Source organism: Hemicordylus capensis, chromosome 1, assembly GCF_027244095.1.
Source record: "Hemicordylus capensis ecotype Gifberg chromosome 1, rHemCap1.1.pri, whole genome shotgun sequence".
Taxonomy (NCBI): domain Eukaryota; kingdom Metazoa; phylum Chordata; class Lepidosauria; order Squamata; family Cordylidae; genus Hemicordylus; species Hemicordylus capensis.
This window is the reverse complement of record NC_069657.1, coordinates 216,404,232-216,428,408: the sequence shown is the minus strand read 5'-3', so window position 1 is coordinate 216,428,408 and position 24,177 is coordinate 216,404,232. Positions and strand designations below refer to the sequence as shown.

Here is a 24,177-nt window from a genome sequence, read left to right as displayed (position 1 = left end):
GGGGCAGGCAGTATCTTTTGTGCAGATATTCTGTTCTAAAATGTTAATAAAATCATTTGTATGTTAAAAGCCATGAAATGGAAGAGGGACCAACTCAGTTATTTCAGTCACCTGTTTTCAGCTACCTAGAATAAGAGGGAAGCAAATTTGCAGTGTTGTGCATGCTAGTGCCTCCTTGACTGTATATTCTTGACATATTCTTTGAATTGTCAGCTGATCTTGCAAAAGCTCTTATCTGGTGGATTTCAACTTTTTATTGTACAACTTTAAAATGTGGTTTTAATTGGGTCTTTATTTTTAATTAATTTGTATTTTAAATGGTTTTGTTTTACTGATTTTATGAGCTGCCCCAATTAGTAGTGCACTGGAGGGGTATAAATATTTTCAATAAAATAAATAGGAGGCAGAGGGACAAACATGATGGAGGAAGGAAGGAGACTAGGCAACATCTTCTGCCCACATCCAGACTGACAACTGAAGAGGCAGGAAGTTGAATTGGATTTGGAGATCTTGTCCTTGCTTCATATAGATACTAGGAGTGCTATTTTACCACATTTGTTTGTTTGTTTATTTATTTATTTTCAGTGAAAAAATTCTCAAAGCATAGAAAAATAATAAAAATAAGATGGTTCTCTGTCCCCAAAGACATGCACCAGCCACAGGAGAGAAGCTATGCTGGGTTTGAATAGGGACAGTTGCTCTTCCCCTGCTAAATATAAGAAAAGATAAGAAAAGCACCACTTTGAAAGGAGCCTCTTTGCCCAGTTAAGCAGGGATCTAATGTGAAATATAACCCCCAAGAGAGCTGAGCAAGATAGTAGCATAATTATGTTAAGGCATCCAGCTGCAGCACTTCAGTGAGCCTGTGTGGGTAACTGTGAAGTAATTCTATTTATTATACAAGTATATTTAAAATGTAAATTAATGCAAATACAAAATAGTGAAACCAGTTTTGGTCACATGGTTTTAAAGAAGAGAAAAAGTAATCTGCTCTCAAAAAGACAAATTGCTAGTTAGCCTGTAGTGTGTATTATGTGTGGTGTTTAAAGAAAATGGCAGATATATGTTTTATAATCTTTAGAATGAAATATGATTGTAAGCAAGCAGTGTAAAAATAGCACACTATCTATTCCCGTTTATTTTAAGGCATGTCTGCTATGAGACTCTCCTTTGTGTTACTAAAAGACAAGGCTTGTTAAAGGGTAAGTTATTTATGAAGTGTGTCCATGTGTGAGATAGATTAGTCCTTATGATATTTAATACATAGTAGACGACTGTAAGTATCACAGTTCAGATGGTTCCAAGATGAGTGCCACATGATCTGTGGTGTAATATTGCCCATGGTACAACAAGGCTCCAGTTCCCTGTTTTTCTGAATCCTTTCCTCCTTCAGGTCTTCTCCTTAAGGCCAAAGTAGATATGAGGACAGCAGTTTCAAATGTTAGAATCCAACCCTCACTGAATCTCTACAAAAGGAGGGGTGCAGTAGGCATGGGTAAGAGGGGAGGGCTGAACCCTACTTTTACTCACACTTTATCCCCCAGTTGCCGCTCCATAGCTGTTTTTCTCTACCGGGGCTTGAAGACTAGAACTAAACTCCATGGAGAGCAGTAGTTTCTGGGGGGGAAGCATAGTGCGGGAAGGCCTCAGTATTCCCACCAGCCCTCACTGTGCATTAACTTCCTTGGCCCTTGTTCTCCATGGAGTTTAGGGATTTCCTATGGCTTGTGTTGGGTGGTTGTGGTGGTCAGGTTAGTATTAACCAAATCTATCTTAAATACAGTACTGTTGACCTTTAATTAAAAAGTTCGCAGTATTTTAAAAATAGTTTTAGTGGCGTTTTGCTTGTTTTTTTCTAGTGTTCAGAACTTGGATGAAAAATAGACAACCTTTTGAAGCCCATCAAAAAGCAAATGGTGCTCTTAAGTAAATGAAAATGGAACCAAAAAGGCGGATTTAGCTCACCTCTTTTGTACTCATTTTTCTATAACATCTAGCCTTATTTGTTACCAGATTTGCAGCACTGTATCCCTGGGCGTTTTCTGGACTATGAGATTTGTAACACTTAAAGTGTTCTAAAGTGTCATGGAATAGTGAAATGTTTTGAAACCGAGATGTAGGCTGGTTGCCATTCACATTTTTCGTCCATTGCAACGTTTTTTCAAGGCAGCAGGTGCCCTTATTCTCCCTTGTAATGTTGCTGCTGCTCCTCCTGCTCCATTTTGGCCAATGGAGTTGAGGTGTGTGTGTGTGTGACGTGACAAAATTCTTTTTAAAAAAATCTAGCTTCATTTCCCCTTGCTCAAGTAATTCAAGTGGGGGGGGGGACACCATCTTCAGCAGAGAGGGAGTGTGTATGAGAGAGCAATCACATGAGGAGGCAGGGAATCTGCAAGCTCTCAAAAGCAAAAAGGCAGAGGCTGAAAGACTGCAGGGCTTTTGGTCAGTCTGGATGATAAGGAGCCCCGTCCAGAAATGTGCTGATTCCATCCCTATTAATTTATCCCAAGCCAGGCAAGTTAAGACTGCAAACAGTGTGTCGTTCTCCCTGCTGCTTCTTCTGCGGCTGGCAGGGCGGTTGACCTGGAGTAAACGAGCCGAGGGAGGAGGAGGGAGCACCATGCGGTAGACTGTGAGTGGGTGCTCCGAAGTGCCGAGCTGGCCATGTAGCGCCAGGCAGCTTCCCCTACCACCGCCCACTCACCAGTCTTGCCCTAGTTGCTGCAGGCATCGCAGAACTGTGAGTGGCTGGCCAGGCGGCTGGCCTGGAGTGAGCGAGCCGAGGTAACGCTGTGTGGTGGACTGCGAGCGGGTACTCCGAAGTGCTGAGCCAGCCATGTGGCACCAGGCAGCCATCACCTCGCGCCCACCCACCAGCCTCGCCCTTACCGTTGCAGGCACTGCAGCTGTGTCCTATGGCTGTGCTCGCTCGCTTTCTGCCTCTCTCTGGCTCACTGGCCATAAACGTATTCTTAGGAAGTTCCCCTCCCCCACATTTGCCTGACTTTTATTGGGAATGAAAATAGCATTTACACCACAACACCTTGCAATGTATAAACTACGTGGCAAGCCTCCCTACAACAGAGAAATACAGCTACTTTTCTGCAACATTTTTGCCACATTATAGGGCCATAAAGAAACAATAAAATTCAAAACAGGGCATGGGAAATATGAACGGTACCCTGCTGACAACATGACACCAATGTCACATGTGCAAAATGGAGGGGCACTTAATGAACACGTTACGAGACTGTTGCAGTGCGTAATCTGGAAAACGCCCTGCAGCACAAGGGCATTGTCACGTTCATTTCCCGCAGTCTAGACATAATAGGAATAAATAGGATATGTGATCTGACAGTATGTTATGAAATCTCTTGTCCCAGGAATACAGCCCATTTCCCTTTTTAAAAACATATATTTTAACATGAGTTTTCAAATATATTAAATATGAACATCACATTAACAAAAAAACTGTAATGAGCTTTTGTGAACTCATACATCAAACTAAATATACAAAAAAGAGACAAATTCACAAAACAGACTAAGCACACTTATAAATGTTATCCCTTCTTGTGCCTATTGTACATATGTTGCTAAACTGAGAATCAAAGTTTCTGAAAAGTTACATATAAATAGTATAAATAGATTTCATTCATTTTTTGTGTAATATAACTGCTAATTAATTTCACATGCTAGCAAAATAATGCTGAGGATCATCCAATGCAGATTAGAGACCTACGTGGAAAGGGAAATGCTGGATGTTCAAGCTAGTTTCAGAAAAGGCAGAGGAACAAGAGACATCATTGCTGAGGCACACTGGATAATTGAGAAAGCCAAAGAATACCAAAAATAAGTCAATATGTGCTTTATTGATTACAGAAAAGCCTTCAATTGCGTCGACCATGTCAAGTTGTGGAATATCTTTAGGAAAATGAGCGCCTCAGAACATCTCATTGTTCTCATGAGAAACCTATAGACAGTACAGGAAGCCACAGTCCAGACAGAACATGGTGAAACAGACTGGTTCCAGATGAGCAAAGGAGTAAGAGAAGACTGTCTACTTTCTCCTTATTTATTCAACTTATATGCTGAACATATACTAAGAGAAGATGGATTGGAAGAAGATGAGCGTGGTTTTAAAGCTGGAGGAAGAAACTACAATAACCTACGTGCTACACTGATGACACCACTCTGATAGCTAAGAATGTGGATGATCTGCAAGCTATAGTAATGAAAGTCAAGGAGCACAGTGGGGAAAATGGGACTATGACTAAATGTAAAGAAGACTAAACTAATAACAATGGGTACAACAACCAGTCTCAGAACTGATAATGAAGACATTGAAGTGGTGGATAGCGTCTGCCTTTTAGGATCGACCATCAACAGTACAGGATTTAGCAGTCAAGAAATACACTGCAGACTAGCACTTGGTAGGGTTGAAATGAAGGCCTTGGAAAGGATATTTAGATGCTGTGATGTGTCTATATCTACAAGATTAGAATAATTCAGACAATGGTTTTTCCCATGGCACTCTATGGATGTGAAAGCTGGACTTTGAAGAAGCAAGATAGAAAATGTATTGACCCTTCTGAACTTTGGTGCTGGAGAAGACTTTTGAGGATACCATGGACAGCCAGGATCATAGAACAAATCAATCTAGAATTTTCACTCAAGGCACAAATGACCAGGCTCAAACTATCATACTTTGGCATGTTATGCGAAAACACAGCTCCCTTGAGAAGTCCACAATGCTGTGAAATGTTGAAGGAAAGAGAAGAGGACGACCAGCAGCAAGGTGGATGGACTTGATGACAACAGCAATGAATGCACCATTGAGAGATCTTAAAGGCCAAGTTGAAGACAAATCATCCTGGAGAGAATCTATCTGTTTGGTCGCTAAGAGTAGACACTGACCTGAAGGCACTTAATCAATCAATCAGTCAATAACTACTAATAGTTATATATTCTGTTATTAAGAGTTTTGCTGTTGAACACATTATCCCTTTTCATAATTGTGTCAACTTTTGCACATTCTTTTCAAATGATATAAGTTCAGTATTCAAAGATTCAATAGAATTGTCCATCTGGTTATATACGGAATTCGCTTAACTGACTTCCCACTAAACTCTCATTTTAGTAAGGTCCCAACAAATACATATAAAATCACTGTTACATCCCCAACAATTTGAATTCCTTCAAATTGAACTTCAAAGAAAAATTCGGATGGTAAATACTGCTGAGATGAATTTTTGAGTAGTTTTATTTAAAAGGTATACATGGAGATGCACCTTGTTATAGTCAGTTGCCTTTTAAAAAAGTCTTATGTGTTGTTAAAACATAATATCTAAAGTATCCACTCTTTATTGATTTTATAAGGCTTGTTCATTTGACCCTTTTGTGTCTTTCTTTTTTTTGCAATATGCAGTTACTAGCTATAAAAGAGAAGCAAAATTTATTCAAATTGCCACAATATCATGATTTTAAAAAAAATACATTTGCTTTTTCAATTTCAGCTTTTTCAAAACACATTTGCCCTGAAATTAGTTACATATATAGTCTAAAATACTTCATTTTAAATTACTAGAAAAATAAGTGGGGGCAAGTAGATTTGTACGATCATTCCATAGGATGGAGGGATGTAAATGTAGTCTTAAATACATTGGTCTCAGAAAGCTGAAATTTTGGGTGCTATTAAAAAAGTCAGAAATGTGGAGCAAGAGGCATACTTCCAAATGGTTATATTACTCCCAGGCCAACCAGGAATCTCACATTTGGTACAGATGTGGGTCAAGTTATGCTAAAAGTTGGCTGTTGCACAAAACAGTAAAAACTTGGAGGATGACGTTTACCTTGTAGTAGAAATCAACATTCCAGTATAGAACAAGCTAAGCCTTATATGGTATGGAATTCTGGAGTGGGAGTTGTCTTTTGCTTGGATTTGGGGGAGGGTTCACTTCCAGTAGCAATGACTGAAATCTGCAAATAGCTCACTTAATTCACCTATATATAGTTGTTGTCAATTGAAGAAGTTCTTGCCTCAGGAACTTGCAAAAACATTTCAGAGTTGTTGCCAAGAAAAGTTCCTCATGTTGCATGGTTGTCTCCGAGAAATACATTATTCTTTTCAGAGGAGTCATTTCACACATTCAACTTGAAATCATCAAACTGGTCCACCTAGGGCTTATTTTGCTCTGTGGCCACCCTTTTCATTTAGTTTGTCAGGCTTTGGAAGAAATTAATCTTGAACAGCTCCCATGCTATCAGCATCATATAAGTGGGAGCCCTTTGAGACATCTCCTCCTTTCTTTACTGAAAAGATTTGAGAATCTGTGGTGTGTTTTTGTGATATCCCATGATTACGTGAAGAATTCAGTGACCAATGACCAGGATGAATTGCTTTAACCTAGCCTGTCATGACTTTCATTTTGATAGAGATTTGTGCTCTTACCTGTTTTTCTTTTATTTCCCTTTTCAGCTGTAAATATAAGACTACTTTTATTGTAGTTGTATGGTAAAGAAGGAAGAGATCCAAAGTGCTAGAAATAAGTTGTCAACTAGCTTCTAGGTCAATCAAGCATCTGGCTGCTCTTCAGACATTAATTGTGTGTGATTTGATGTAATATGATTAGATGTTTTAGGTCAAGAAGGTCTTTTCCTGCAGCTTTCAGAATAACTTACTCCATTGTTTCCCTCAGGAATTAAAATTGAGAAATGTTCTAATTTTCAGAGAGATGAGAATTGAAGGGTGAGACCTGAAGGTGAAGATGGGTTGTGTGGTGATGTAAAACAGAGGTTTCCAACCTTTTAAAACAAGTGTACCCCTTCTGTTGAAAACTTGCACACACACACATGCACGCACAAAGTTAAATGTTACAATTATGAGACAGGCGGCTCCTTGTCCCATTAATTTTATTAAGACTGCTGATGAGTAACTTAATCTGCATGTCAGCCAGCCAGGGACTGGAGTAGCCTATCTCATACCTGTAACGCACACGCGCACACAAATGTAAATGTTACATTTAGGGAGACAGGCTACAACAGTTACTGGCTCATATCTATGCTGTTACTTATAAGCAGTCTTATTAGAATTAATGGGACAAGTTTACCTGCCCTATTAATTTCAATGGGAGTACTTGGAGCTGATTTTCTAAAACCTGTCAGGCAGAGGGGTGTAGCTAGCCAATGAGGAGCAGAAGGGGAGAATCTTCTTCCTCCTCCCCTCCCCTTCTGTAGCAGATGCATCCCTGAGGAAGCATTGGCTTCAAGTCAGCAGTCCGTTGATAGGGAACACATAGTGCAGCTACACTGCAGTGTGAGGAGGCAGGATTGCTCTGAGTACCCCCTGGGAGCCCTTCAGGTACCCCCTGTTGGGAAACTCTGGTGTAAAAAAATGTTGAATGGCATTTTTTATTTAATGGGTAGCATCCAGAGCTCATTTACTATCTATATGATATTGCTGCCAAATGGTCGCACTCCCATGATTTCCTTGTACTTTCCCCGTTTTTCTCTCTCAAACCGCTTGTGGCAATTGGAGAGGTGGCAATTGGAGTGGTGGCATTTAAAGTGCAATTCAGTAATATATATGGACAGGTTAGCACGGGTATTCCAGGTGGAGGAGTGGACAATGATGCAATTAGTGATGTAGCTAGTGGCTGAGATAAAAATGTTAATGATATAAATCAAAATGCCAGGGGTGTGGGGAGGAAAGAAATATATTGGCAGAAGAGGGGTGGCATGTTTTTATTCCTTTAAAGCAGGAAAAAAATCTCCTGTTCTATTCTTTTCCCCCCTCTCATGCCCTTCTCTGGCAGTCTGTCCCTTTAAGAATAATCACGCTGATATCACAGTCAGCTGCAGGGATAGCAATTGATGGTCTGAGGCAATAGTGAATTCTCTTTGTGCCCCTCAATTCCTAGACAGGCAGATCCCATGATCAAATGGGATCCAAAGAGTGATAGTATGCAGTATTGGTGTACAAAGAACCTTTGTATCTGACCCCATTTCCAAAGTAGAGCTACCCTGCTTTCTTTTTCTGTACCGCATCTGCTTTGGCAGTACAATCTTGCAGCCCACCCTGCGAATACATTGGCTATGAAAGAAAACTTCCCCAGTCATTAATTCTCATGTCCCATTGAGGATCTAATCACCCTTAACTATTGGCAAGGATGATCATTCAACATCTGGAAGAGTGTTAATGTTTCAGTCAACTAAAAATGTTCTGATGACTGGATTGACAACAGAAGTCAGAGTGAGTGTAGGGAAATGCTCTCCTACTGTTTGGCAGCACCCAGTCTATCCTAAGGAGCCTTCTGGGTGCTGTGCAGAGTTTGAGGGAGGCATGCTGGAGCAAGATGTAGCGGATAATAGGCTATGGGCAAGTAGGAGTGCAGGTATCGGGGCAGTGAGCTGTTACTTAGGCAGCGGTCAGAGGCTATTTCTGCAGGTCCTGGATGACATCCCAGTGAAAGTATGTTGCTCTGATGAAGGGCAGAACTCAACTAAGCTTTTAGGTAGTAGAGCATGCCAAGCCAACTAACTGCCAAGACATCCTGAACCTCAGCTGAGAGATGGGAAGGCTTTTAAAGTAGCAAGCAAAGTTCTGGGCTGATGCTTACACTCTGGTGGGGTTGGGTGGTTTCCAGCTGTGCTTTTCTAGTTGAAGAGCAGGGAAATCAGGGGCCTTGTGTGGTTGGTGTGCCAGTAGAACAGAAGATTCAAGCTCCTTGTTTGATTTTGAAGTGGATAATAGTGTAGAGTTTGATTGTTGTAGTGGGAGGATACCACAAAGAACCTCAGGGTGATTTTAAGTACATCATTGACCTTGATGCATCTGGGGGTTCACTGGTAATTTTACTAGTCCCCCCACCCATATATCTCCCACCTCTCTTCCGTAATGGTTCTCAAAGCCACAAACATGTGGTTTCCAGATGGTCTTCTATGCAAGCACTGACCAGACCTGCGTAGTTTCAGCATAGTTACTGCATCATGGTATGATCAGACCACTCTCTCCTTTCCTCTTGTAGCCAAAATGGGTGCTCTAGTAGCACCCTGTCCTATTAAAATCTTACTACTTGTTTAGTTAATCTGGATAGTTCAGGAGACACATTCAGCTACTAGCCCTGATCAAGTCTTGTTCTGTGTAAGCAAAAAAGAAAACCCCTGTTGTTGGTGTTGTAAGTGTCATGCTGTTTTGGTTTTTTAATATCTGCAGTAAAAAAAAATAGGGAAACTTGGCACCCAGAGAAGACAGAGGATCAGGCTTTGTTATGATACTTCCCCGAAGACAATGCAATGATAATAAGACAATGCAAATATAAGAGATTGATGGTTCTCCTGTTTGTTTCTATGACTAATGCACATGCCATTTCTGGGTTTTAAACATTCTCCCTGTTTATCTCAGTATGCATTACTGGGGTGTGATCAGCTCTACAAAATTCTCCCATGGAAAACAATAAAGGAAGGAAGCCGAGGGAGGATGGAGGCTTTGCATCCTGTACCCTTCAAAGGGGAGTGGCTACAAATAGCTTTATCTGAAGGACAAAATTCTTCATATGTTCTGACTTGTGATGTTTGAACCCAGATAAGCCCTTGCTTAGAGCCCAAGAGGCTGTTCACATTCTTTGCAGGGTCAGGTGGCTAGTAAAAAGCGATTTTTAGAATACTAACAGCCTTCTTAGAACCTTACAATCTAACAAGAAACGGAAGATGAAAAATAAATACCTTTGAAGTAAATATATGACAATGCCATTGACCGTACAGCACGGTGTTCAAGAACTCTCTTTTTCAAGACGACAGCTTTATTTAAAATGGAGAGAAGAATTAGCATATGGATAGCACTAATCTTATAAAAGATTTTCTACTGGAGAACCTCCAGATTATTAAATTGGTCTAAAGCAAAGGCCTACAACATATTCTGTATGATAAGTCAAGTAAGACTAGAAACCAGAGGTGTGGCTCTGTTGAAGGCAAATTTTAAAGGCTATATGATACTGCCTCATTTCTGAGAGGATATTTTTTCATTGTTGGGAAAACACTGTCACAGGTAAGCAAACTCTCTGTTTTCAGTACTGCTTCTTATTTTAAAGGTATGTTTTTTGTTAGCTAAATAATTAACATCTATCAGGATATTCAGTAAAAGGAGACTATATTAGGGCATTAGATGTGTGCTGTTGTAGCCCATTTGGATTATTTTAAAGTATTTTAGGTCCATGTAAATGGAAACTGCTCTTGTCTTCTGTCTTAACATTTATGTAGACAAGATTGTCAACTGAGCTAAGAACGGCTTCATTTTATTTGTGCCTGCAGGAAACAAAACTCATTTTGTATTATAGCAAAACTATCTCTCCTCTCGACTGTTGAAATGAAATCTATCCATATGAGAAATTAAAAGGACCCACATTGAGAACATTGTATGTTTGGGGAGAGACTTGCACAGTGTTTATGGGCAGTTAATGCAAGTGTTCTTACAGTTTGACTTGTCAAAACAATGCTCTTGACATGCATCTCCAAGTTTTCTATGAAGAAGTGGACTCAAGATTTTCAGAGCACTGCAGTAAAATTATTGGGCATTATCCAGCCCTAGATCAGTACTCCAAAAGCCCATTGATTTAAGTGGGAGTGTTAAGCACATGCTTAGCTCTATCTTAATGAAATCAGACTTAAAAGTCCTGTATTTGGTTGAATTGCTCTGGAAGCAGGCCTGGTGAAAAGTGGTGAACTCTGGTGAACGCCAGAGTTTGGATGACCGTGCTCAGTTATTGGTTAAGAGTATCCTTCCTCCCACTCTGTCTAGCCCCCCTAAAACTACAGGATGTTGACCAATCCTCCTGGAAACGAACACTGCTGATGAAAATTTTATCGTTGGAGCTCACCCCTCCCCTCTTACTTCTCAGTGGGCTATGAATAGGCAAGAACCCTAATTAAACAAAGCATAACTGACATAGAGTGCCAAACCGATCTAGGTAGGGTCCCAAACTTCTTAATCAATGAAAGCCTGATACATAGCAACTCCCAATGTATACCTCACACAGCTGGAAGCCCCAAAACACAGAAGGGCCTCCACCCTGGCCCATTGTGGTGCCCTTCCTTCCTTCCTTCAGCTGTGCTAGAAGACAGATACAGAAATACCCTCTTCTCAGAACGCTGTGATTCTGGGCAAGTTGAAACAATAGACAATGACCTTCTCCACTGCCCATTCTACAGAGATGTTCGTATCTCCCTCATTCTTCTTTTGCTAGTCGAGACTCGAGACGCCAGGTCACTCAGGTCAATCCTATATATCTCTCCTGCTCTGACTCTAATCCCATCATAACATATAATGTTGCCAGGTTTTGCACAGCAGCATATAAAATTTGTCAGGTTCTGACCGACAGCAAGTACTAAGCATGCCCAACACAGTGCATGTTGACACAGTTTACCTTTTTATAACATATTTTACTTTCTTAGTTTTAACTCCATAGTACTTCATAGTGTTATAGTTTTTACTGACAGCCTTCACAGATGGAGTAGTTTTTAACCACTTAAAAGCTTTTATAGTTCTTAACCTCATAGACTGAATTGCTTTTATAATCTCTCTACTTTTTAATTAATTTTAAATGTCAATCCTAAAGCTACTAGCTTTAACTGTAGTTTTAAGACAGCTTACTGCAGCTTAACAGTAGCTGTATAGCAGCATATAGCATTTAACTTTTATACTACCACCCACTCATCAGCTACTGTCTTCACAGTTCTGGGCATAGCCTGCTTTAGTGTTGTTTTAATGTATTCTACCTTATGTTGATCGTAGATTGGTTAAAAACTACCCATTTGGTCATTTCTTTTGTGAGTTGGTTGGTAGGTAGTACCCAACATGCCCTACCACCCAACCCAATTTGGTGTCCCTAGGAGCTACCCATGGGGAACAATTGGGTGTTTTGAGTTTCCCCATTGTTCGCTATGGCCTGAACAAGCTGCATTCATAGAATGCACACAAAAGTTTTGCATTGCAATTTGCAATGCATTTTGCAACTCTGCCTTGCAAAACACTACAGAAGCACAGTAAATGTGCCAATGGGGGGCACAGTTGCACATGATCCAACCAAGAAGCAAGGATATTGCCCACCATTTGGAAGCAAGTTTCAGAAAATCCCAGTCACTTTTAAAAAACAAAAACTCTCTCTGTTGTATCATGGTTTCCACGCTTCACTATACAACTAATGTGTTATGGGTATAAGACAGATGTTTGAGCAATTGAAGTAATATGGGAGATAAATGCTCCCATTGCCCTTATTGTCCATTCATATACTTCTTTCCTGGAACAGATACTACCATCCTGTCACAATCATTTATTACCCCCATGGTTCATGCAGAAGTTTAAGGCAAAATATGTTGGTTATGTTATATTTGCATTTATCCATATCACATTTCTAAATGACGGTTCAAGAAAAAATAATTTAGTAGGTCTTTATATTGCCATATATATTTAAACCTGATTTGAGTTTTTTATTTACTTACTCAATTTTTGCCTTAACGTGACTTTTCCCATGTGTCTAGTATTGCAGTATTTTCATACATGCCACAGAAATACTGGGCAGCATTGAGACTAATAGCCTTCATGTTAGATTTTTTGTGCATGCAACTATTTTTGCTGATGCTACCCAAAAATAGTTCAGGCTGAGGGACCCTCAAGGACATACATTGGGGGCAGTGGGGGGGTAGTATCAGCAAAAATGGTTGCACATGTGAAATGTTCTAATACAAGGCCAGTGTTAATGTGGATGCTGACCACTGTCTGTAGTTCGAGTGTATGACTTATGGTGGATACTGTTGTACATTCAGCCTTAAAGTAGCTTAAGGGGGTAGGGATGGAAGTCTGCTTCCTGTCCCACATTAAAAACATTCTACATCTCTGCAAATAGTTGAGAAGAGGCTCAAAGGCACTTTTAGTGTCATGAGTGGAATTAGCCAGAGTGGGAAATGGTAGCATGAGGCCTCTTAAGATATGATAAATACCTTTGTGCGTAAGCAACTGTCATCGATCATAGGAAAGTTACTTGAAGGCCACTTTAGCAAAGGAACAATCCTTTTTGAGCTGCCCTGTGCACCAGTGTTCCCTCTAAGGTGTGCGCATGTGCTTGCGCTTGCAGTTTTTGACATCCACTCAGTTAAATCTAGATTCTGCTCAAGTTGAATCAGGAAGGCCCACTCTGAATGCATGTGCATGTGCACTGCTGCCCAGAAAAAAACTCAATTCGCACACAGATTAAAAAAATTAGAGAGAACACTGATGTGCACCAAACTCTTCCATTCACTCTTTACAACAGCACAAATACTGTCGGCCAGATATTCTCACTCGGAATAAAGGAAGAGTTGCCTGTAAACATCCTAAATTGGAGTAATTGGCTTCGTTTATATGTACTGGATTTGAGTTCCCACCACACATCACTTTGATTATGTGTAATTGCTACTTAATTGTCATTGCTACTTAATTATGGAAGTGACTTGACTAGCAAGCCAGAGGTTGCTGGTTCGAATCCCCATTGGTATGTTTCCCAGGCTATGGGAAACACCTATATCGGGTAGCAGAGATATAGGAAGATGCTGAAAGGCATCATCTCATACTGCACGGGAGATGGCGATGGTAAGCCCTTCCTGTTTTCTACCAAAGAAAACCACAGGGCTCTGTGGTTGCCAGGAGTCAACACCGATTTGATGGCACACTTTACTTAATTACAGCAGGTTGTTTTTAGGAATTTTTGTTAGGAGATATGGTTGCTTTTAGGAATTTTTTCTATATGATAGTAGCAAAACGAGCATGAGATGAAGAGCTCATACACTTGACTTTTTTGTGTGGATAGCAGGACATGTAATGCCTGGTAACATTCCCTTAGGCTACTTCCATCATGAGTTACAGCTAATAAATGGGAATGCATTTGAAGGGTTTCTGTCTGGTTGTTTGGTTTTATGACTCTAAGGCAAGAACACTGCTTACTAAACTACTAACCTTTAGCGGTATTTGACCCTTTAAGTGTTTGGATGTATATATAGCTGACACAACATTTGAGTTCAAATCTCAGTTTACAATTTCAGCTGGTTAGAAGAAAGAGGAGAGAACCATGTCAGCTGAAGCTTGCAGCACTGACTATGATGATGAGGAAGCAGTCTGGTTGTACTTGAAGGGGACTTACCACTATGGAAAGATGAAATCATGGCTTTCTTAAAATCTGGAGTGTTTTGTTTGTTTGTTTGTTTATTTAATTAACCTATCTGTATACCACCCAAAATGCAAATCTCTGGGCGGTTTACAACAAAACAATAAACACAAGTGAAAAGGTTAAAACATTATAACTATTTAAGAGTTAAAAACCATCAAACTATTAAAACAGTATCTAATTAAAAGCCTGGGTGAACAAATGTGTCTTGACTGCTTTTTTAAAAGTTGTAAGAGATGGCGAGGCTCTTATTTCAGTAGGGAGCATGTTGCAAAGCCTTGGGCCAGCAATGAGGAAGGCCCGTCCCTGAGTAGCCACCAGACGAGCTGGTGGCAACTGCAGATGAACCTCTCCTGATGATCTCAATGGACAGTGTGGCTCATAGCGAAGAAGACATTCTCTTAAATACCCAGGGCCTAAGTTGTTTAGGGCTTTATAGGTTATAACCAAGACATTGTATTTTGCCCGGAAGCATATTGGCAGCCAGTGTAGATCTTTTAAGATAGGAGTGATATGGTCTTTCTGAGATGATCCGAAGACCAACCTGGCTGCTGCATTCTGAACCAATTGCAGTTTCCAGACTATGTACAAAGGCAGCCCCACATAGTGTGCATTGCAGTAGTCAAGCCTGGAAGTGACCAGCAGATGTACTACTGTTGTGAGGTAATTTATCTCAAACTGATACAGCTGCCATATCAGCTGAAGCTGATAAAAGGCACTTCTGGCCACTGCCTCAACCTGGGACACTAGAGAGAGGTTTGTGTCCAGAAGCACCCCCAGATTGAGTACCTGTTCCTTCTGGGGGAGTGTGACCCCTCCAGAACAGGCAGATCAGAACCATTTCCCGAGTTCCAACTTTGCACTTTAAGTACCTCCGTCTTATCTGGATTCAGTCTGTTTATCTCTCATCCAGCCCGTCACCGCTGCCAGGCAGGCATTTATGGAGGTTATGCCTTCTCCTGATGATGTTGACATGGAGAAATAGATTTGGGTGTCATCAGCATACTGATAACACCCTGCACCAAATCTCCTGATGATCTCTCCCAGCGGTTTCATGTAGATGTTAAACAACATTGGACATGTTAAACAACATGTTAAACAATCCCTAAGGGACACCATACCGAAGTTCAGATTTTGAAGAATGACAGTCCCTGAGAGACACCATCTGGAATCTGCCCAGTAGGGAGTGGAACCACTGCAAGGCAGTGCCTCCCACCCCCAACCGCCTCAGATGCTCCAGAAGGAGACTATGGTAGATAGTATCGAAAGCTGCCTAGAGGTCCAAAAGGACCAACATCGTCACACTTCCTCGGTCAATTCCCAATTGGAGATCATCCATCAGGCTGACCAAGGCAGTCTCCACCCCGTAGCCCACCTGAAAGCCAGTCTGAAATGCATCTAGATAAACAGTTTCATCCAAGACTACCTGGAGCTGGGAGGCCACCACCCTCTCAATTACCTTGCCCAACCACAGAAGGTTGGAGACAGGCCTATAATTGCTTAACTCCAATGCAGGTTTCTTCAGAAGCGTTCTAATAATTGCCCCCTTAAGGCAATTGCCCCCTTAACAGCAGTATTTCTTGCAGTGTCTTCACTCTTGCAATTCTGTGGTGTATTCGGGAAAATATTTCTCTCACGTCTATTGATTTCTCTAATAAAGATAAGGGAGCCTACTGAGACTCTTGGGAAAGAAACTATGTATAAAGATGTACATACCGGTATGTGTTCATTCTGAACTCACCAATTGGGAAATAAATTCAAGGATTTGTATACGGGAAGCAAATTGACCCAATTGGGTTCTTATTTGAAGACCCTGATTAGAATACAGAGCTCTCATTTATGAGATTGAAATCCTTAAATTGCACATTCAAGGCTACGTGAATTCCAAAGGACTATTTTTAGAGTAAATGACTTGGTGACTAGGGTCCTAAACAACTGTTTTGGTGTCATAAATTATTACTGCTGTTTCTACAGATCATTGGTTTGGCAGTTCAGATTCAAGCTGTTTTTGGCTTCCGTTGTATCGTTATGGAACATCCGAAAGCACTGGTCTCTTATGCAGTGTTCTGCTATGATGTTCTGGGCTGATCTGGCGGACAGCTCAAAGGGGGAAAAGGTCAAGACCTTGGCTAGCTCTGAACAGGAATCCAAAAGAACTGGCTTTAGCAACAAAGGTGGGATGTTGCTCCAGTGGCTTTTATGGCTGTTGCCCAATGAAGTTCTCCTCCTTCCCTAGGCAAGGTTCTGTTGCTTAAAGGGGCGTTGGCTAGTTCTGGCTCCAATGGCACTGGGGGACCTATGCTCGGGCTAGCAGGTGCTCAGAAGACTCCGTCAAGTCAGAGGTGGAAGGCAGTGCTGTGTCCTCGGCTCATGGTAGAGGTTATGGCTTGGGTTCTCCTGCTCTGTGTGTATGTGTGTACACAGGATTTCTGCTGGTGCAGGTCACCTGGGGTTTGGGTCATAGAGTCTTTCCATCCTTTTAGCTCATCCCCCAGTGTGGGAGGGGGGTGTCCCAGATTCATGGTCATGATAGCCTAATTGCATTATCTAGTTAGTAATTTTGCTCAAAGAGAATAACTAGGATGAGCCATTATTAGTCATCTGGATGTTTCTATGCGTATTTCCGAATTATGACTTCAGCTGTCCCAGCTGAGTATATCTATAGATTAGAGCTTCCACTTTAGGCAAACATCTAGTTCAGATGTTATGTGGAACATTGGTTAGCGCCTTGGGAATGTACCCCCCCAATCCCCGTGCCAGCATCTGTGTCCTATTTAGCTTAAAATAAGCCAAGATTGGTGGGTTTGGACGACATGACCAATCTTTGCTTACTTTAACCTACTTGCTTTAGATAACCTGAGCCCATAGCTTGCTTCAAACCTGGGTACACATTTTGGCTTATCTGAAGCAAGTAGGTTAGAAGAAGCTGAGATACAAAGTGCTGGTGATTACCTATAAAGCCCTTTATGGCTTCGGTCCAGGGTACTTAAGAGAGTGCCTTCTCTCTTGTGAACCCTTGTGAACCCTGTCGCTTATTAAGATCATCTGGAGAGGTCCGGTTACGGTTGTCGCCAACTCATTTGGTGGCAACTCGGGATTGGGCCTTCTCTGTGGCTGCCCCAGGAGCTTGGAACCCGCTCCCTGCTGAAATAAGAGCATCTCCTCCTCTGTTTGTTAGGAGGACCCTGAAGATGTACCTATTTTCCCAGGCTTTTAACTGAAATTGAATTTTTAAATTTTAATGTGTTTTTATCTATTGTGATTTAATCTGTTTTATGAATTTTAAATGTTTTATATTTTGCATGTAGAGTATGTTTTATATGTTCACTGCCTAGAGATTTCTATATTGGGTGGTAAATAAATAAATAAATAAATAAATAAATAAGGCTAACACGACCCATCTCAGCTTATTTTAACCCAGATAGGAAGTAGATAGTTTTGCAGGGATGGGGCTCACAGAGCTTGGCTTGAACCGAGGTCTTTCTCATACATCAGAGGAGAAGGAGGGGGGCATGCAAGTGTGCATATGAGTAAATGTTCTAAAGGGGGAAAAAACACTTTGAGCCAGATCTCACAATTGGTGAGACCTGGTTTTGGAAGCAGAGCAGGCTAAGCCCTCTCTCCCCGCAGACGATCCTGCCGGGAGCCCTGGGTGTCTGGATCGGCTGCTCACACGATTTCCGGCTCCGTGACGGAGCCGGTGGGGGCTGGGGAGAGCGGGGGCCGATTGGCCCCTGCAAGCTCCAGCATGCCCTGCTCAAGCGTGCAGGGTGTGCTGGCGAGACCCCTGGAGCCGGGAGGTGGCTTTTCACCTCCCCTCCGGGGGTCTTCTTATGAGTAGGCACGGCGCAGAGCCGCACCGCAGCTCACGGTCTTCAAAACCAGGTTTGTGGAACGCTCGCTCCGCAAACCTGGTTTTAAGGCAGGGGTTCTTGAGCGGATTACCTGCTCTAGAACCACCGGGCTCGCAGCCGAGCCCGGTGGTTCTTACGATCTGCAAAAATCGGGCTAGGATCTCCTAGCCCGATTTTTGCAGATCATGAGAATAGCCCCTTTAAATATTTAAATGATGCATACATGTGTTGCAGCAGGCATAATCTTATAACAGGGATTTCTTTCTTTAGAGGAGGAGATGCCTCTTAAGATGGAGCTTTTTTCAGAAGTTTTTATAAATAGTTGTATTAAAAACAGTTTGTGTGTGGATTGGTTGATTAATCAGAAGCACTTTTTTACTTGATCAAAATGTTTGGCAATCTATTAGATTAAATGTTGTAGTCATAATAAATATTAATGCATATTACTCAAATTTTCTTGAGCTTTTCGTCAGGCAAATTGATACAAAGATGCATTTAGAGTGATTTTAAAAAACCATTCTGCAACTGGGGTTCCTACTACTATAACATGAACAGTCTTCTCTGAAATTTGATTGTATTATTTATGTGTAACGTTTTACAGGGGTTGGGAAATAAATTTCCATTGCTCTGCTTTTCAGATGAGAATTCACCAGCAAATTTCTGGGATTCCAAGAACCGTGGTGTGACTGGAACACAGAAAGGGCAAATTGTGTGGCGAATTGAACCTGGCCCCTATTTTATGGAACGTAAGTACTCTGGGTAATACAGAATGTATTTGTGAATAGCTATGTGGAAGCATGAGTGTTTGCTTCAGATGACCTTTTCTGAGACATTTTGCTATACTATGTTGTGTGTGTGTGTCTGTGTGTGTCTGTCTGTGTCTGTGTCTGTGTAATCTCAAAATCTGAGTGTGAAAGAGATGGCAGTAGTAAAATATAATCATTGGAAAGTATTGATAAGTAAGTGATCAGTTCTTTATTAGGCTAAATATGCCTGTTCTGCAGTCATTGTAGCATATTTTAGTTGGATTGTGAAACATAAGCTGAGAAAAGTATATCACAAATATATGCTGGTCTGTTGAGAGAGAAATCTGAATGTAGATGACACTTGAGTAATTTCAGCTGTTAGAAAAAGTCTGGAAATTTTCTTCCATTGCTCATCTTTTATGTAACATTTGTTGCTCTTCCTGTTAAATGTCTGCAGAAACAGAGCTAGTGAATTAGAGGGAAACCAGTGTAAAGTTATCTGTTTTTAAAAATAATACTAAACCAAGTCTTTTAAGTTTGTGCTTCTTGCTCAGTGAGTCCCAGGATAAAATCTCTTAGGGGGAGGTAAAATAAGCTGTTATTTGAATTGGGAATACTTGAAAGATGAAAGCCAAAGATAAAATGCAAGTGGTTGAACCATCTCTGATCCCAGCCACCCACTTTGCTTAAGACAGTTGGTTGAACAAGGCATTTCCCTTTCATGTGAAAAACTGGTTTCTTTCCTTCTGTTGCATGGGTCATAGCAAGGGCAGGGAAGTAAAAAAAAAAAACATGTCTGAAATTCTGTTAAGTGACAAACAGAAAATCTGAGACAGGCATCAAAGCAGCAAAGACTAAGATTTGTGTCACATTCAATATTTTAAACATTTCAAAGATTGCTTCAGAAACAAATTTCAGAATTGTGGAAAAGTCAGGGAGGAATGGAGTCATATAGTCCAGGCTAAAGGCATAAATCTGAATGGATCCTCGTCGGGTTATACAAAATTATATATGCCACTATTTTTAATTCCTTTTTTCAGAAGTATCCTACCAGCAATGTAGTTGTATGTTCTCTGAAATCGCCAGTCTTGATCATTTTAGCATTGAGCTGTACAGGTAGCCCTCATTATCCATGGACTCGTGGATTGCGATTTCATGTATCCATCGTTGGGTCTTGGAGATCCAGTTTCTTTATTCGTGGGTAGAAAAATCAGCAAAGCCCGCCTATCCACGGTTTTGCATCACCGGAAATGACCTGTAAATGACTTCCGAATTCATTTCTGGCTGCCATTGATTTATTTTTATTTATTTATTTCATATTCTTATACCGCCTGATATGTAAATCTCTAGGTGTTGTTCTACCCCAGAAAGCCATTTTGTAGCTCCTTAACAACAACAACAAAAGTTTACAATTATTTGCAAATATTTGCCCAAATTTCATGGTTTGGGGGGCAGGGGAGTGTTGCTGGAGACCTGGAGAATAAGGTGCTGTGTTTTTCTTATTTTCTATACCCTTGCTTTTTTGCGTCCCCCTGCTTTTTGTTAGGAACCTAACCCCTAAATTGCCATAGGGGTAAGGATTTGTTATTGGAGGTTTCCATATATGCAAATACCCTCGCAAATAATGAGGGCCACCTGTAGCTGGGAGAAGGTAGTGAAAGAAGGCTAATGGTGAGGATAAATGGCATCAGGCTTGCTTAAAGTACTTTTTATCTATCAAATGTAGTTGTTATAGGCCCTACTCTCTAGGAAGCTGTTTCTCTTAAAATTTAGAATTTGAGTAGTAGCCACTCAAACCTTGAAGGCATAAGTCAACATATGCTACAAGTTGAAAAGGAAGCAAATATCTGCGGCACTTCTGGACTGAAGTACAAGGACCTGGCTGTGGCATATGATCAGATCAGCCTTTCCAATGGTACCTACTTTTTGCTTACTAAATTAAAGCTAAAGACACCTCAAGGCACAAGATTCTGCATCTGTACTGTAGTATACAGGGCCATCATCAAAGGTTGGCACTGTTGGGTGTCAGTGACTAACTTGCTGACTTAGCAGACCCCTGCTAACTTGGCAAAGAGGCACCTTTTAACGTGGTGATTCTCTTTATTTAGCAGGGGGAGAGTAACTGGCCCTATCCACCCCCAGCACAGTATCTCCAGTGACTGTTGCTGATTTCTATCTTAAGTTTCTTTTTAGATTGTGAGCCCTTTGGGGACAGAGATCCATCCTAATTATTTATTATTTAACTGTGTAAACTGCCCTGAGCCATTTTTGGAAGGGCGATATAGAAATTGAATAAATGAGGGGGCACTGCTAAGAGCACCCTGAGCCTCAGGATTGCTCCTCAGCATTGCCACCCACTTGGTTGCTTTCTCTTTCTCTTTGACCTAAAAAACAACAACAAATAATAGCAGTGAAGAGGAGAAAGAGGAGCGGCTACCATTGAATGTTCATTCACTTGCTACCAGCTCTTTACCTGGTAAGTGAGAAGGCAACAGTGGTGAGGAGGAGGAGCAGCAACAGCCATATGGTGGCAATGGCTGCAAAGAGAAAGGGACCTCTTTGATGCTATCAAAATTAGAAGCCACATAGAGAGCACTAGAGTGGACTTTATCCCCTCTCCCCCACCCACACACATTAGTCTTGATCCACAATGATCAGTGATTCACTCTCTTTATCAAGTTCCTGCTTACTTACTCCTCCATACAGATCAGCTCATGAATAATTGTCAGTCAAGTGCACTGTTCATTGGCTTTCACTAATCCTACAAATCCGTCAAATCACAAGAAAAGTGTGTAAATCTAGGCAGATATACACTCAGTCCGTCCCCCGTCCCCCCACCAATTGCAGATAAAAAGTTATTCACTCCTCTAGATTCCCTGGGACATGCAAGGACAAGCATCGTCATCGTCATCATCATCATCCGTTGTTGTTGTTGTTATGATTTATTATTATCACCATTCCCTGCAATCCCAGGGGATAGATGAGTTGATGACAAACAATTGGAGAAAATAACTAAATACAAGGACCTTCAGACTGAAATTAAGCAGCTCTGGAAAAAGAAAACAATAGTGGTGCCAATAGTTGTTGGTGCCCTTGGTGCAGTACCAAAAGAACTTGAACACCATCTTGACACCTCGGGCATCAATAAAATTACAACACATCAACTACAGAAGGCCACACTACTCTGGCCAGCACAAATACTACGATGCTATCTTTAATTTTTCTTTAGTTATCCTAGACCCTTGGAAAGGGCCCAATAATTAAAGTACCAAATCCAGTCAATAACATCTGGTAGACCGTGTGTAAGCATCATCATAATATATATATATATATATATATATATATATATATATATATATATATATATATATATAATCATATCTCTCTGTCTCTCTCTGTCTCTCTGTCTCTCTCTCATTATAATTATAATTATAATTATAATTATAATTATAATTTAATTATTTTAAACTGGTTTTAATTTTGTTTTAATTAGTTATTTATTGGGTTTTTTAAAATGTGTTTTTACATTTGTGAGGCGGTATAAAAATCTAATAAATAAAGCATACCAATATAAATAACATCATGAATCCTCTTCTCTTTCTGCAAAACAATTATCTATCCTGAAAATATTCACTGGGTGTGAGAAGAAAGCTCCAACACAGAATCCAAATACAGGCGGAATGCAAACATAGGAATGTGCTACATAAATAGATGTGTTTTGTTACTCAGGAAAGAACATGAAGGGGAGGCTGAAGGAAGGAAGAATGATACAGCTGCCAAAGACTGTGTACTGATCACCATTGCAATGAGCTGGCGCCCTCCGGCTGTCACCTGTAAAAAAGACAGCTGACTTTATATTTCGGCACTAATGCCATTGGTACAGGGAAGTGTCACTCTTCCCATTCTCTGGGCAAGGAGTGAAAAGGTGACATCGGCATGAAATGTCACTCTCTTTTTGGCTCTGGGGAATTCAGCAAAGAGCAGCGAAAAAAAGTTCAAGTATTTTCATGGCTTCCTATTTGATGAGGTTGTGGGCAATAGCTTTTTAAAAGATTTTTTTGTACGCTTTTCAGGTGGAGAGTGAATCTTTATCCCCTAGCTTCTCTGTGGCATGGGGACTAAAACTAATAGTGTCTTGCCAATCCCTTCCAGTGTTTCTGTCGCTAAGTAGGGGCTTTTGGTTCTAGTTCAGTGCTCTAGCCATACAGCCTAGCTGGAAAGAATGACACACATGCTAGCACTGAGCTGAAGAAAAGGCTGCTTTTCATTTATGTTTTCTTTGCACTTTGTGAAATGTGACCCCTATTCAGCTGTGGTGGGGCATGAAACAGGCAAACCAGGAATATGATCCATTATGCCAGAACCAGGAGCCAGTGGTGGCTCCCTTCAACCCTAAACGCAGCTCCTTAACCAGTTGTTTGTGTGAAGTAAAGCTGAATACTCTGCACAGTCTCTCTGGCACCCCGTGGAAGCAATCACTCCCATCAGTGCTGTGCCCAGTGCCAGTGGCATTCCTTTATAGGAAGTTGAGCCCTCTTGAGCCTCTGCACCATCTTGGAAGGCATGCATGAGTGCTGGGAAATGTAACCCTTCCCATCTCTCTTAAAGCCCCCACCCCCTGAGCACTGAGAAGAGTGCAGTACTGTATGGAGGTCAGCACAGCAGGAAAATAGGTCTCTTGAAGGGTTGTGTCTTTTTTTGCGGGGGGGGGGGGAGTTAGCCAAAGTAGCCACCACTTGAAAAATAGTGCAGGTCGTTGCACGTCGTTGCACTATGTTCCCTGCCCCGGTGCCTGGCAGTTTAATTCAGAAGAAGCCTCTTTACAAACCCAATTGCCTGCTGCTTTGGCACCATTTCTTGTTTCAGTCTTGTTCTGTCTAGGAACTGTGATGTGTTTCAATCTGAAAAACTGTGATTTAGATTTTCTTTTTAAGAATACCCTGATGGGGCATATTGATTTCCATATCTTGACATTGTCAGAAATAACTGCTTGGATCCAAAGGATCCTTTGTGTGATTTGAGGGCACTTCTATCCATGCAAGGTAGCCCCACAATTTTTGTTGATTCCCCTCCCCACCTGCTGTGGCTTTCGCATTACCACATCCCACACCATTCAGGAGGGTCTCTCATCACTTAGGAGCAGCTTTACAAAGGGATACAGTGGTGGAGAGGGTGAGAGAGCCCCACTTGGCAAACAGAGTTCTGCTCATGCGTCTCGGGCTCCAGTCCAATGATTTTCAGATGTCAATTTTACTCAGTTAATCTTTAATTTTCTTAAAGAAGTATCAGCAATGTAAAGCTGCTATCAATATTTCTATTTTGGGGTGTGTGTATGTAATGAAATAAAACTTGATGTATTGTATATTTGCTTTGCTAATGCACAATTTG

General features: G+C 41.1%; 1 protein-coding gene across 7 annotated transcripts in view; it reads left to right on the top strand.

Moving 5' to 3' along the window:
- Nucleotides 1-24,177, top strand: part of HECW2 (HECT, C2 and WW domain containing E3 ubiquitin protein ligase 2) — a 259,192-nt gene that overhangs the window by 100,058 nt on the left and 134,957 nt on the right. For 4 of the 7 annotated variants that reach the window (XM_053283122.1, XM_053283121.1, XM_053283118.1 and 1 more), the window contains exon 3: nucleotides 18,682-18,789. In XM_053283122.1, coding sequence (XP_053139097.1) covers nucleotides 18,682-18,789 — 108 coding nt within the window. Of the gene's footprint in view, nucleotides 1-16,305; nucleotides 16,364-16,549; nucleotides 16,563-18,681; nucleotides 18,790-24,177 lie in introns of those variants that run through there. The other 3 variants (XM_053283124.1, XM_053283123.1, XM_053283125.1) reach the window with 3 other exon arrangements.